Source organism: Aulonocara stuartgranti, assembly GCF_965226115.1.
Source record: "Aulonocara stuartgranti genome assembly, chromosome: 10".
Classification (NCBI taxonomy): domain Eukaryota; kingdom Metazoa; phylum Chordata; class Actinopteri; order Cichliformes; family Cichlidae; genus Aulonocara; species Aulonocara stuartgranti.
The window spans coordinates 21,091,891-21,107,544 of record NC_138946.1 but is presented as its reverse complement, the minus strand read 5'-3'; the positions used below and the strand labels follow the sequence as shown (position 1 = coordinate 21,107,544).

Sequence of the window (15,654 nt, the reverse complement as noted above, 5' to 3'; positions counted from 1 at the left end):
TACTGTTCAAAATTCACCACAGAGTAGTAAATTGTATTCATACATCTGTAAAGCTTTAAATAATTAGAATAATTACCTTTGCATTTAAAAATCTGTGCTGGAACTGCTCTACTGAATCACAAACTAGGTAATGCCAAAGACAGTCTATTGTCTTTGGCATTACCTGGACCTAAAATGTAATTTACCAGGAAACACTGAAGGAATCAAGTGCAGGTTTCACTTGATAGGTTCGAGTGATTGTCATTCGGGTCACTTGTATTACCAAACCTATGTGGAGGAAATTTAATTACTAGCTGACTCTATCAATTTAGGGAAATGTGAATTTTGAAATGTGTGCCTGTAAGTTTGCTTTCAAATGAGAGGTGAATTTTAGAAGCACATCTGTCCTCATTTATATGCCTGATCATCGGGTGAAAGCGATACTCACTGTGAATTCTCCTGTTACAGCATCAAAGCCAACATGAATGGTGTGTTCGAAGTCTGAGGGTAGGGATATCTCAGGACGTTCCTTCTCTTTCTTCTTGTTTGCTAAAGGAAATTGACAAAAATCTGCTTACAAGCTCATTTATGACATCTATTTTTTTTCTTTACACACAGGAAACAAGTAAACCATGTGATCCAATGTGCTGCTGAGCCTGAAGGCGACATGTTGAGAAGGATACTCACTCTTGTCTCCCCCGGGGAAGATGGAACGCAGGCGGACCTTCTTGTTTTTCTCTTCAGGAGCCATTGGAAGCGGTTTGGATGCGTGATTCACTGATGAAGAGTCTCGGGAACTACTGTTCATTCTCAAGGGGGGGGCTGGTGGTTTCTCTTCAATATCAACACTATCAGACATCTTTAGTAGCACTCACAATGCCCTGGGAAAGAGAGAAGGAGAGAGGTGTAGGAGCTCAGTGTGAAAAAGTCTATGTATAGATCAGTAAGAACTCAAACAGCAGCAGGTGATGAAAGCTACAAAAACCCTCTGCACTGATCTTAGCTTTGAATTTCACTTGCACTTAGCCCTATGCATAATACACAACAATGTTAAGTTTGCTAAACTGAGGAATACCATTTTTTATACACAAAAGCATTATTTCCATTTGTAGTACATATTAGGTGTTCTGGTTCACCAAGACCTGCTGTGTAAAAGGGAGCAGGTATCAGTAACACCAATGAGTAATGTCAATGAGTAAGTCAGATACAACATGAAAAGAAGGAGCTGGTGGGTTGCAAAGCGGTTTGCTGATGCACAGCACCCGTGGACAGGCTAAAATTGTAGGTCGTGTAGGCCATCGGCTCACACCCCATCTAATATGGACTGGCAGTGAGATCAGCTGATCTGCCAGGATTGTGGCTGCGCATGACTTCATGAAGAAGCTATGCCTGATTGATCTTTATTAAGGTCAGGAGCAAGCCATGGAGTTTAAGGGGCAGTTTTACAGTAGAAAAGCCACAGTAAAAAAAACAATCCATAGTGGTATTTTATATTAATATGTTCATGCAAATGGTGTGCACTTACATTTTTCTACCTCAGTGGTACTTAAAGCACTTTACAGTGCTATAGTGTTATAGTAACAGCTAAGCTGCCATGCAAGAAGTCCAACAGCCATCAGGAGTTTCAGTGTCTTGGTAAGCAAAACTTCGGTATGTGGAGTGATTGCGGGACCAAACCATCAGCCCTTCAAGTGATGGATAAGGTAACAATTATTAAAACTAATTGATTAATTTCTTGAGGGTTTAAGGAGTCACAATGTTTCTTGATATTTAAAAGTTCTATTTCTATATATTACAGCTATTTCTTATATTTTGTAGCTTTGTAATCTATTGTATTATTTCATTTAGTTCAGTCTGTTACTGTCCTTATTGTCTTGGAGCAACTGTAACCATATAATTTCCTTAAGGATTCTGATTATGTTTCTGATTTTCTCCCTTGTAAAAGAGATTTGATTTCAGGAGTACTTCCTGGTTAAATATAAGTAACAGTACTAGTACACTTAATTCTTCCTATGTGGACACGGCTGATATTTTGCACGGCAGATTTAAATCTAATTTAGATTTAAAGGTTGACTCAACAACCAAGAACTGATTCTCAGAGAATCTGGCAAGAGTAAATATTTCCATCACTCATGCTCTAATCTTCCATCTACCCATTGCATCTACACATCTTAGACTCCTTGAGTGCCGCACCCTGAGGCCAAGCCCATCATGTGATGTGCAGCACAGGCATCCCAGAAAGCAGGCCATCCATGTGGGCCGCCCCCTTGCTTGAGACCTACATAAGCGAACAAAGACACGCTCTCAAGCTTTTACACAGCGAGCCTTGCCTTTGACGAATCACACACGTGCCTTCGTGGTGGCCTTTACAATTGTACTTAACCATCTCCTCCTCCACTAGGCACAGTTTGATAGATCACGCTGCACTCTTCCCTAACGTCCCAAAAGAACTGGTTTGGAATAAAAGAACTTGATTAGTGGAACGATGCGACATGATAAGAAGCCACCGTTTCATCAGATTTTGACAGTTACCAGCGTTATTACACAATACCTCTGGCTATCTCCATCTGCTGCCTCAAATTCTTGTCTTGTTGTGAAAGGGATTTGTCAGTAATGTGTCATTTCATCATAAACCTGTTTGGGCAGGACACCAGAACCACAAATCAAGGCTTCTCAAAACATGCTCATTGTTTGTTTATTTAACTGTGCAGTAACTACCTCAGAAACATGTCAGATTAAGAACAAAAAACCCCACAAAAACAACATCATCATTAACTGTTTCCCTGTTAACTGCTGATTGAATGTAAACATCCAACGGATTCAGTAAACAGATTTCATTATTCCATTTAAACATTAAACATGTTCTTCCGTTGCATAACATTACCAATATGCTTTAATGTGTAAGGAATTGAGTTTATGACTCGTAAGAAACAAACTACAAAATATGTGAAAGTTTATATTACATTGAATAAAAGCTTGGAGATCAAACATGGATCTGAGATAAAAGCTGCCAACATAATCTTTATGTCTAATTAATTAGACAGCATTTGGTATTCTCCTCTGCTAGTGACGTGATAGCTCGCACTGCGATCTTTTCAATTAGATTAACTATTCAACAACGACTGCCGGAAATTATTTGGCGAATATCAGCCCATGCACACTGCTGGCATTCAATAGCAGCCCAGCTCGCTGTAGATGAATGTAGAGTTGAAATGTAAAACATGAACATGAACAAGAACTGAAAACAAGAAGCGTTCCACCACTGGAAGATAGGGATAAAAATAATATTGCAGCATCTTCCTTTAACAGAGGTTACATCAGTTGAATCCCTGAGAAACCTTTAAATCACCCTTTCCCAAGAATGATCTGTTAAAAAAAAAAAAAAAAGTGACTCACGGTTAACTGAAATTAGATTTTGATCTGGCTTAGCTAGAAGGCACCAACTATTTTTGAATAACCAGTCAGCTCCAGAGACATACTATGATTTTAAAACGCCACTATGTCGTTGCTATTATTTTAATACCGCATTTCAAAGATCTTATGAGATATATTGCTGGTGGGGGAGCACTATGCTGGCGCTTTCCATCCGAGACTCCAGACGACAACAAAAAACAGGTTTGCTAAGGTTGGAGTTTGGGCGTGTCACTGACAACAAAACCCAACAAAACTCTGCTATTTACAGAGGAAATTCACAATGTGGACACATTAAAGAAACAGGGCGTGTATACAGCACGGCTGTCCAGGCAATAAGGAAGACAAGGTTTGGTAACCTTTGTATGCAATCTGACACAATCAGCCAAATTTAGCTGAAGGATCGCAGGGATTATTAAGCTTTATGGCTTAATACTGTGGCACCAGGCTTACAGCGAGTGTGGAAATACTGTTGAACTTGACATCTAAACTTTTATTTAAGCTTTTGATTTTTTTCCTCCTCATATCCTTTTCTTTGCTTCTCAATCACAGTTACTGATCGTTTCTAAATGATCCATAACCAGACCGGCTGACTGTCTGTCATCTATCCTATTAAGAGAGTTCACGGGGTATAATTTTTTATAATCGGTGAAAAAGTGCAGCACTATAAGTGATTTAGTGTCACAAAGTGGCATCCAAGCTGTCTGTCTACCTTGTCTATGGATCATTGCAAAAACACAAACATCCCTGTCCTGTTAAGACTCACACAGCTGCGACTAAAGCCTCTGTTAATCCGTTAACATCATTTTTTTTTTGCTATCAGTTTTGCTTCGATAGAAGTCACACTGCTTTTACTGTCACGCACAGAAGTGGATTCAGTAACGTGCGCATTAAACAAGCGAGACCTGCCAACAGCGATGGGGCTCTAATCTGTCGAGTCAATATCTGGTCTGAAAACTTGGAGGGAAGAATCGGTGGTTACAACATCAAACAACGACAGGAGAGTTTGAACTTTTCAAACATAAAACTAATGAGTTCTTGAGGTTTAGTCGGGTTAGTTGTTCCCCCTTTTCAGACATGGATTTGTAAAACTGTTGGCTTCTAATAGCCATTCTGTTATTAAACAGAGGAGTAAGGAGCCATGACGCATGCGTGATGCATTGGGCTCACAATACATACAGTTACATGGACTTCTACCCAACAACTCATCCATCCGCTTATGCAATTCACAGTGGCAGGCTGCGGATGGAGCCTATCCCAGCTGTCAGAGGGCGAGAGGCTGGGTACACCCTACACAGTCCCCATCAGTGATATAAAAAAGTGTTGGTGAAACTATTTTAATAGTTACTTTGATCATCAGCATGGATGACACACAGTCACAGGAATGCATATTTATAGAAACAGCTGGAAGCAATACACTGACTTATTCCTTTTAATGTTTTGTCCAATTTCAGATTGCAGTCACTACTTATGTCTCATTAGCCTGACCCGTCACATACCTGCTGTAATGTAAAGGTTTAGTTAAAAAAAATATGTCACTGTAATAGATGTGAAGCTTTAGAGCGAGTGGGAGAAAGCAACATATATGGATGGAGTTAGGTGGCTTTGGAGAGGTCGGTGTGTCTCTGACGACTAAAACGCACATGAGCGGGGTCGTCTGCACTCTGATGATGACAATTTACGGAACAGCTGATGAATCTGTTCAGACTTTTTCCAGCACACAATAATAAACCAATTTAAAGGAACTTCTGCGAGCAGTTTGGGCAGAGTGATGTCACAAAAGTAAAAGTGGGTTTACTGTGGCAAATTTTCAGAGGTGCACGGTCACACGTGAAGCTGACATATTGTCAGATTATTAGAAACGAGTACCTGTCTGAAAGGGCTCCTTTGCTTCATCAATACTCGTGTCCTCCTCGAGAGCACACACCACTTATATAAAAACATTGAAGTGCTCATAAATATGATAACGTTAGGAAAGAACTGTCCTCAGAAAGCAACGTGGCTGAATGATGGCTAAAAAAAAAAATCCCCAAAACCCTCTTCGGGATGCTTCTGTTTATTTTAATGACAGGCAGTCGTGAGTGAGCACAACAAACAAAAACAGCAGCAGCAGCATCACAGTTAGATATTACAAATCTAAATGTGGTCTCTAATGCTGTATGGCTGTTTAGCTTATCACCTTCCTGCCGGCAGTTCTGCTGAACGGCTAAAGATGGCAGATTCATGAAGGCCCAGACATTACCGATTCTTCGCTCACATAAAACACTGACCTATTTACTGTGCAGACTGACAGGCAGGCAAGCAGTCAGTAAGTACACTGTCCCTGAAACAAGCAGCTACTATTTCTGAAACACACACAGCCCAGTCTCTTATACATCAAGTGTACAAATGACTTTTACCGATACTGAATTTACTGGTACGAGGCTGGACTACAACAGCAACGGGGAAAAAAGGATTGTAAGACAGATTTCCATCGTTTCACTTTTAATTGAGTCAAAATGCAGAAGAGGAGAACTGCAGCTGTAACAATGATCCATGACATGTTAATTTGACAGAAGTTACACCCCCAGCGTCATCCTTTTTGACTTGCTTTAGAAAAATGTGACATTTTGACAGCGATATACAAATGTGCAAGCCTCCTAAAAAGAAATAAGATAAAACACTAAACCCGCACAGACATTACTGGAGATGTTTTCACATTTCTCTTCTATAAAATATTGATATATCCATGAAGAGTAGGCATTTTCCTTGCTCTTTCAAACATTAATGCTGAATTTGAATGGCTAACCACAGGAAGAGGCTCTAATCTTGAGCCCATGGCAGCCCAGTAATGGCCCCACAGTGGGGGGAGGGCTCCATAAGCTCAGCTCTCCATGCCCCTGATTAGGACACGCTCTCTGGTTGACTTGGCTTCGGCTGTCCTTCTATGAAGGATGCTGATTACTTGGGATGGGATAGACAGCTTGAGGACGGTCAAAAGATAAGGAGGAAGGAGGGATACTTCGAAGCTGCACATCATCATTGTTATTTGCTCCATCTGTACAGAACTTTTACTCTGCATTTTATAAACACAGGGTCAGATAAATTTCACTTTACAGACGCACACAGTGTCACACAATAACAGCTGTCAACATGTAACTACACAAATGCCCGTCTCCCCCGTGGCTGGACCCTCAAGATCAGAAGAAAACCCGCAGTCATGTAGCCCGCTTCCATATGTCATCCCCTTGCATTTCAACTGGGGGGCAGGGGAAGCGATGTCTGACATTCATGTCTGTTAAAGAAGACTCGTGGTCAAACTAAATTAATGGCTGTTTTCATTTATCAATACAAGGCTGTGACTATGCTTTGAAACTTGGTGTACAATATTTCAGTAAATAGGTAAGTCAGAAAATCCTTATTTCTTCAGGCACTGACACTGACAGTTAAAAACCTATTTTTGGCAGTTCTTGGATTGTCATCCACATTAACACTTTCTGACAGTTTGTTGCAGACAGATGAGAAGCTTGGTGCCACTCCTATGTCTGAACAGGGACATGTGATAATGCAGTCAGCAGATTGTTTATCTCAACATAAGCACAGGAAGCAAAGGCACACAGCTACAGTCATGGTAAAAACACAGTACGGCATCTGTCAGTTCGAAGGTTTTACATATCAGGACCTAACAAATGATCCCATCCTAACCAGGTCTTAAAATAAGGTAAACGCAACTTGAAATGATGTGTGTAAGCACACTCTTCTAAAGCTTGCTTGTAGAACCAGTCTTTGAAAAAAAAGGGAGTTTGTTCATTAAGGTTTACAGGCACGTGCTTATACATAGCTCTATTAAGGGAGCATTTCAATCAGGTTGAGGTTTAGATTTTGACCGGTCCACTTTGATTCTTTTCCTTTTCAGCCATCATTTTGTACAGTTGCTAGTATTTGAGGGATCACTGGCCTATGTTATGACTCAACTCGAGCTAAGTTTTAGCTGTAAGGCTCTAGAATACTTTGGTAAAAAGTGTTCATGGACTCAGTGACTGCAAGGTACCGGGTTGATCTGATATCCTCGTGTTGGTGTTGTTCCCAGATCATCATACTAAATGTTGTTCCAGGATCAACATTGCAAGTGACCAATCAGAATGTTGTGACGTCATACTTTTGCGACTTCGGGAAAAACCGGCGTAAAACAAAAAACTGTAATAAAGCTGCGTGAAACCGCCTCTGTCCACCGATCAACGGACCCTGACCCTAACCGTAACCCTTTAATAAACAGTAAGCAGAATTGATATTGTCCTTGCAACATTGGAATTTCATAAATGCATGAATGGCTTGGCGCGCAAAAGAATAACGTCACAAAAATGTGATTGGTCACTTGCAATGTTGAACCTGGAACAACATTTTCATGATGGTCTGGGAACAACACCAACACGAGGATATCAGATCATCCAAGGTACCGTGTGGCTACAAAACAAGCTCAAATCATCACTGCTTCACCACCGTGCTTGAGAGCTGGCACGAGATGTTTGGATATAGCACAGTATCATGTTTGGTGAAATCAAACAGAGAATATAAGTGGTGACATCTGAAACAGTAAAGGTAAATATTCTTTTTTGTTCCATTTATTGATTTTTTGCACACACCGTTTCAGCATTTTGGCTTTTTACTGAATTTAGAATGACATGGTTGTATTAAAATGGATATATGATGTGTGATATGTAAAACCTTGGAATTGATAGTGGGTGCACTCTCTTAAAAGTAACAAAATGCGCACACAAGCACCTCTAAAGCTCGCAAATGTTCAAACTACAGCTCTTACTTTCTATTGTTCTGCATTAGTAAAGTGAATTTTACAATTTAATGTAATACTGTTCAACATTTAAAAGAAAAAGTAAAAGCATCAAAAGCACATCTAAAACTCATGACAGCGACTTGATTCCCGAGTCACAAAAGAAATTCTGACATTTCAACTTTTGTCAAATGAAGCTTCACTTCTTTGGTTTAAAGCTTCTACTGCAACACTCTGTAACTCTGCTTTGCATACAGCTCCAACGTCTGGTTCATGAAAGGGACAAGTCACAGCTGCCTCACACACTTTTATTGTAACAGGTGGCAGGTGAGACAGAGGTGTGCAAATTTATTCCTCGTTTCATGTTTCAGTGGGGGAAGTTTGGCTGTATGTAGAAAGATGTTGTCACACTTCTAATAGTCATGCCAATACAGTTAATATAAGTTCCATAATATAATAACCATACCTGATCAAGAGCCTGATGACAGGTTTACAACATATTCAAAAGTATGCCTCCCTGCACAAAGAGTGAGACTTCTTTCATTTGTTTATTTTTCCAGGGTAAAAAGAATCACATGTTTCACTGGAACAAACAAAAAAAACATCTATTTTTAGGGGATACACGCACCTTGGGGGAAAGCTATGAACATCTTTTAATCGTGTGAGTAAAAAGGCTTATACCCGCTCATAATATGCCAACTAGAGCATGATTACACAATATCAAAGGAAAAAGTAAATGAATGAAACAGCTTTCAAATACACTTTGAAATAGCACTTCAAATGTCCATTAACACAGAGATCTGAGGTCTGAAACACAGCTGATGCACATACAGTATATTTTTCTATCCAAGTAGCTTTTCTAAGACAGAACGTGGTGTTTTACTTCAATCCAGTGTTTGTAATAGAGCTCTCTGTTCCCTTCTTCTTCTTTTTTTAAAATGCACAGCACAGTTTGGAAATATCTCTGATCACTGACCTATTATTAGACACGAGCCAGAGTATGATCTTGTTTCATCCGATCATAGTCTACAAAACCACATGTATAGGAAAGAAATTATAAATATTAAACAAATTAAATGAAAATATTACACCCGGTCATTTATCAATTGTGGGAAATGCTACTTATATACATATGTATGTACAGAAAAAGAATAGCTCTTTAGTATGTCGAGTACTGTATGTCCTATTGTGCAGTTAAACTAAATGCAGCCTTGCACTTTGGCTTCCAGGAACTGTATCCTGTTCTAATGCTCGGGCGCATTCAAATTTGGGATGTTTGGGGTTTTCCTGACATGAACTCTTCCCTTCAGGTTCCTCTCACAATATATCTATTGGTAGAAGAACAAGAATTTCACGTATTCCTCTTTAGGAACAATCCAAACCACGTTGACCCAGATGCAGTAAAATCAGACCCAACCCATGTCACTAACACCACCAAGGTTGAGGTTCTTTTGCAGGAAATGCAACGTTTTCCTTTCGTTCCCATCTGTCGACAAAGGCTTTCCAATATGTTTCTGGCTTTCTCATGTGATCTTTAACAGACAGAAGATGAAAACCACTGTTCCTTTAGTGAAGTTCTGGGTTTTCTCCTTGCAACCCTGTCAGATATACCATTTAATCCAGTCTTCTCATCATAGTGGACTCAAATATGACCATTAGCTAACTTGAGAGAGGCTTTTAGTTGCTTAAAGATTACCCACGGTTTCTTAAATTAAACCACTCCTGTGGAGGGTAACAGTGGTCTTGAGTTTGAAAGCAGTTTTAATTTTTATTTTAGTGAGTTCAAATGTTTTTTTCACATCAAGTTTTAGCTTTCAGTTAACTATAATAACCTTGCTCCAAATGTTTTTTCTCTCCCCGAAGGGAGGGAGCATGCAATATGTTTGTCTCTCTGTCTGTTTGTTAGCAGTTTAGCATCCACAGTTTTCAAGATATCAAGTTCAAATTTTGTGTGACGGCAGATATTAATAACAGCTTGAGCTGATTAATTTTGGTGAAAATCTGATCAATGTCAAGGTCACACGAAATGTGACTGGTCTTGTTTTATTAAGTAACCCTGTTCAGACTGATGAAAATCAATAAATCTCACTTGTTGATGCCATGATTTATTCCTTTGATTGTTTTGAAGATCAGACTTAGATACATGTTTGTTTTAATTTAAAAACAGGCAGCACCCTAACACCTGATTCTACTTTTACCATCAAACTAACGGTCAACAGTCGACGTTTACTTGTTTAGTTTCTACTCGCATTTCATTTGTTTATGTGGCATGACTGAGACACGGCAGGACCACAGATTCGGTGTTAGAGCCATTCTATTTATTCTAGCTGCAGCTCTCGGCTGTCAGCTGCAAATCACACCACAAAAAACTAACACACAACAACACAATTATGTAGGTCAGTGGGCGTAATTGGGGATGCCGCGCAGGTGCATGAGCCCTCCCTGCACGGCACCGCAGACCACGCCCCACCACAGTTTAGTTGGGTTGTTTTGCTACTTTTCCGATATATGAAAGTTATGTTCACGGTTTGTGTCACATTTAGGCAGAAATGTAAAAATTTCCAAAGGATTCCCAACTTTGAACTGAAACTGTATCTAATCAGTGTAAATTAAATCACTATTAATTAAATTAATGTAAATTGGACAGTATGCGTATCATACATATCTGACTTTTTGCAAATGACAAGAATAAATTAAGCGTTCCAGTAGCTAAACCATTTAGATAAAAACTAAGAAGATAAAATCACTCAGTTTTGAGGTGCTTATATTTGTACACTGAAGAAATATTGCACAATATTCTCACCTATGCTGCTAAATTAGATTACTGCAATGAACCCTTTTGCTTGGCTGTTAAGTTTTACATTGATCTTGTCCCATTCCAATTAGCACAACACTGATTAGATTGCAAAGGCACGATGATATAACCTGCCTTATTTTCTCTTCAGTAGCCAATTTATTCCCTCGCATTCAAAGGATTCAGTGGTATTACCAAATATTATCCCTTTGGTTCACTTACTTTCAATTAAACAACACTCTCCTGACAGATTTGGGTACACCGATCCTCATATTTAAAACAAAGCAGAAACTGCAGGCTCATTTTACCCCCACAGTCTACACTCCAGCATGACTCTCATTTTACTGAGCACCATCCTTTCCCAAATTCCCCTGCTGGGGAGGCTTGAGAGCTCACTCTGTCATTTAATATTTAGTTCTGGCGAACCTGCTCGAGTGCTGTTCCCTCAAGTGTGTGTATGCACACACACACACACACACACACACACACACACACACACACACACACACACACACACACACACACACACACACACCATGTCATGTCTTAAACCTGCAGTGCTGCTTTTCTCATTGGCTGTAGATTTTTGTGTAAATATTGCAAAAAATATTAGGTTAGAAGACACTTTCTAAAATAATTGAATAAACTATAGTTACGAGTACTAGTGAACAGCCAGAGCTGACAAAATTACCGTTCCCTGTGTGTTATGACAGTTTGATGGCTCTCTCTGTATGAGCTGGAACAGAAGTACTTTTTAATTGAAGCAGTTTATCCTGTCAGGTGGTAAATTTCTATCAGATCTGAACTGCCAGCAGTATAAATGAGCTAAGCAGCATTGTTAACATGTGATAATTCCTTCCTGACAGAAAATTCTAACTGTATTCAAAGCACATTTCTATGACTAGTAGTTTATTTATGGGCATTTATGACATAACAGAGCAAACTGATCAATACTTTCCCTAACAGGATGAGCTTCCTCATTCCTCATATTCAAAAAAGCCTCTCTTAGCCCATCCTGACAGCCCACCTCCAGGTAAAATTGTGTTGTGGTCAGAGTCTGCTTTTCTTTGATGCATGAGCCTCACTTAGAGAATAGACTTAGCTTAGCAATAGACGAGTTTCTGATGACTGAAAATCGACATTTAAGACCTTTATCGTTATTGATTAACCATGAGGTTACATCGAAGCAAGCAAATCCTGCTTCAATAGGCAACTGTTTTTAATGTTTGCTCCAAATCCATCGGTTAACTTTGGATCAGTTTCTTTACACTGACAGAAAAATCAAACTCAAATGCTTCTGCTTATTGGTCTGATGTATCTACAGTGGGAGTAAGAAGGAATATTGATAGAAGAACTGTGTTCCGGACTAATTTATAAATCTGCTAGAGAAAAATTACTAGTAAAACCTCAGCTCAATTCTGCTAGTAGTACGAGAATAGAAAGTTCACCTGGCTACAGGAACCATTTAGCTCAAACTTGCCCAGTACAGCTGGCAATTGGATGGCATCCAGGTGAGATCATGTTCTCTCCATGAACAAATTTTTCCAGAGTTGAATGGGACAAGGGCGGAGAGCATCTCTTTTGAGAGGTTCCAGTCCAGGTCTTTTGATCTTCAACTGAGTGATTACTTCACACTTAGTAGTACACTCCAGGGCTGAAAGATTAAGCATGTGCTAAAAGTGCAGTATATCCAGCAACCACTTGAAGCCCACTGCAATTCAATAACAAATCCTAATACTTTCTTTTGTTAAAAATGACAAAACTACGGGAATGGCCTGATACAAAAAAATCCAACAACAATAAAACAGACAGAAGGTTAAGATTTAAATTTGGGGCTTGGCTACATTGGTTGAATGGGGACACTGATGTGGGCACCTGTCTTACCTCCACTAATTTGAGTCAGTGAACTGGATCTGTTAATCCAGCATTTTAAACATGATTATTAAACAAATATTATGGCTTACTGTGAGGTCCAGTCAAGGTTATAGATGCAGTTATTTAACCAAGCATGTAAAGGTTAGCTGCTAACTTAGCACTCCATCCCCTTTTCTAATTATGGTTACATCTGCTCTCAGAAAACCAAGATGATGATTTCCATAAAAGTAAAAGAAAACCTTCAAATGCCCAGTATAATATGTTCATCCTTAATAGAAGTATATCAGATCAACCTGAGAAAATGTTTTACTGTAAAAGCAATACGACAGATTTAAACAAAAATCTTGATTTGTTATGTTCTTAAATGTATAAACTGCAAAATACTCAAGATGTCTAAAACATTTTACAAATTGGTATGAGGTTGAGGTAGGAAACCCTCAAATCCTTGAACAGAGCAGATGGTTGTAATCCACTGTTTTATTTATATGAAATAAAAACACTATTAATAAAGATTCATGAATCTTTAAATGTAAATTATAACCTCAACATGAATTCCAAAAAGAATAACAAGAGGCAGCATTCACACACCTAGTTTTTCATTTTACAGGCTTATTACAGGTAAAAAGTCTCATGACTAACAGGTAATTTGTCTCAGTTTAGAATCAAACTATACTTTCATTTCTTTCTTCAAAGACTGCTGACCTGACTTTCTATACAACCCATAGCATGTCTAAGTACAGGTGAGCATCACATGTTTTATTATTGTCAGGTTTTAAAAAAAAGGTACCACAGGGTTTTATCCACTATTGTGGGATGGATGAGCTTTTCCGAGGGCCATCTGGAGGCAGAAAGGGGCATGATTTCCCTCCTAAGCCAGCTGGTGCACCTGCTCCGAGTACCACTGAAAGGGCTAAGATGTACCAATTGTAATGACTGAAGGAAAGAGTGGAAACAGTCTCCCCAAGTGCTTTCTTCTTTTTTTTTTTTATTCCAGCAAAGTATTCAAGGTCACTAAATAGTTTCCCCTGAAACTGTGCGAAGCGTTAAAAAGCTTTGTGGTGTGTTCTGTTTGTTCATCGCATAGCCTTACTGTTCTCTCACTACAGCCGACTGTGCTCTACTTTAATAACCTTTCCCCTGCTAAGTGCACAGAGCTACATTGTGGTTTTGCATAGGCAAACACTAGCATGGGACTAATATTTGTGTCAACAAGAGAATCAGCTGAGACACGCTCACTCTACTTCGATGCAACTGAGACCACAAACTGAAGCACTAGTAGTTCATCTGGAGGCAAAGCAGTGCGTCAACACTGCTCCAAGGTCTCCTCTACCTGAAGACACAAAGCTAAGATCATATGGACAAAAGCAAAACTTTTTCCATTAAAACTCTGCCCTGAATTTTCTTTGGCTCTCCAGATGTTTTCCAAACACACTAAGAATCTTTGATATACAATCATGAAAGATGGAGCAACTGTGAAGTTCTCTCATTAAGAAGCAAAGCACATACAACCAGAATAATAATAAGAAAAGGTCTGAAAAGTGAATTTCAAACGATCAGGGAGTTACATCTTATAAAAGAGGAGATTAAACAGTCACCTTGTGGTCACAGTATCTGCAGATCATCTAGAGTCCTTTCGTTCTCTGGAAACTATTCCTACTTGATGGCCTTTAATATTTTTCTGTTCATCTTCAGACTTATTCAAGCTCACTCACTTCTCCAACTCTCTGCAAACCCATGACAAAGAGAAACTTTTTAATCTGTTAACCCACCCCCAACCCTCTCACTCCCCCTGCAAAATTTGATCCCTATATTCTCCACAGCCGGCATCCATCTGGAATATCCATCTTACTGTTAAGGCATTAGAACTTAAATACATCTGAAATATCTATCATGAGGCTACATTTGCGGTGTGTATTTGAAACATTATAAACTGCAGGCAATATCTTTTTTTTTAATGAACGCAGCCAGACAAACAACACATAAACAGATAGAATAAGCTTGCTTGTATATTTGTCTAAGTAGCAACAGACATCAAGTAGGGAGATTACACAGGGAGCTGTGTCAATGTGTCAGTGTGTGAGTGTTTCCTCTGTCTCTCTCCATCCATCTCTCCTGCTTACTCCCCTCCCCTTTCGGAGACAAAATGGCCAGATGGCTTGCAATCCAACATGCTAATCCACAACACAGACTGTAGCTCTGACACACCTACCATAAGACCAGTGCTCCACTCTCAACATCTATACCCTTAAGCACACACACGCATGTATACACACACAGGGCCAGTACACTTTCAGCATGAGTCCCAAACGATAACTTCACTTAACAATAGCAGAATAACTCATTCAGACTAAGCCCTCAACAGATGGAGGCTTAGTTGTATGTGTTTTGTGTGTGTGTGTGTGTGTGTGTGTGTGTGTGTGTGTGTGTGTGTGTGTGTGTGTGTGTGTGTGTGTGTGTGTCCTGCTATCATATTTCAGGCAGGCCAGTTAGCAGGCTACAGGCCAAGATGAGGTTCTGTGTCTACTGCTTTTGTTAGCTGAGGTGAGGTAAGAGAAGCCGAGTGTGTTGGGTTACACTGAGCAATGGAAAACATGGGGAAACCCAGAAGAGCACATAATACACATGGAAACAAACTGGCTGCCATAGTTATGTTTTTTTTAAATAAAGGATCGTTTCAGTACACTAATGAAGTGCTGCTCCTATTGTGTTATTGATAAGATCACATTAAATAAAAACACTGCATTATTTTGGCTACTCGGGCCTGGGCAGATGAATCAATGAACATCACAAGTAAAAGAAAAGTACTAAAGTTACACAGTGGTCAGTT

General features: G+C 39.4%; 1 protein-coding gene across 3 annotated transcripts in view; it reads right to left on the bottom strand.

The window, feature by feature from the left end:
• The window catches only part of LOC309715076 (serine/threonine-protein kinase PAK 3), a 50,416-nt gene that overhangs the window by 15,026 nt on the left and 19,736 nt on the right, over positions 1-15,654 (bottom strand). For all 3 annotated transcript variants that reach the window (XM_082547894.1, XM_082547893.1, XM_082547895.1), the window contains exons 2-3: positions 667-860; positions 428-528 (exon numbers count right to left, since the gene is read on the bottom strand). In XM_082547894.1, the coding sequence (XP_082404020.1) occupies positions 428-528; positions 667-838 (273 nt within the window). In that variant the 5' untranslated portion in view covers positions 839-860. The remainder of the gene's footprint in view (positions 1-427; positions 529-666; positions 861-15,654) is intronic.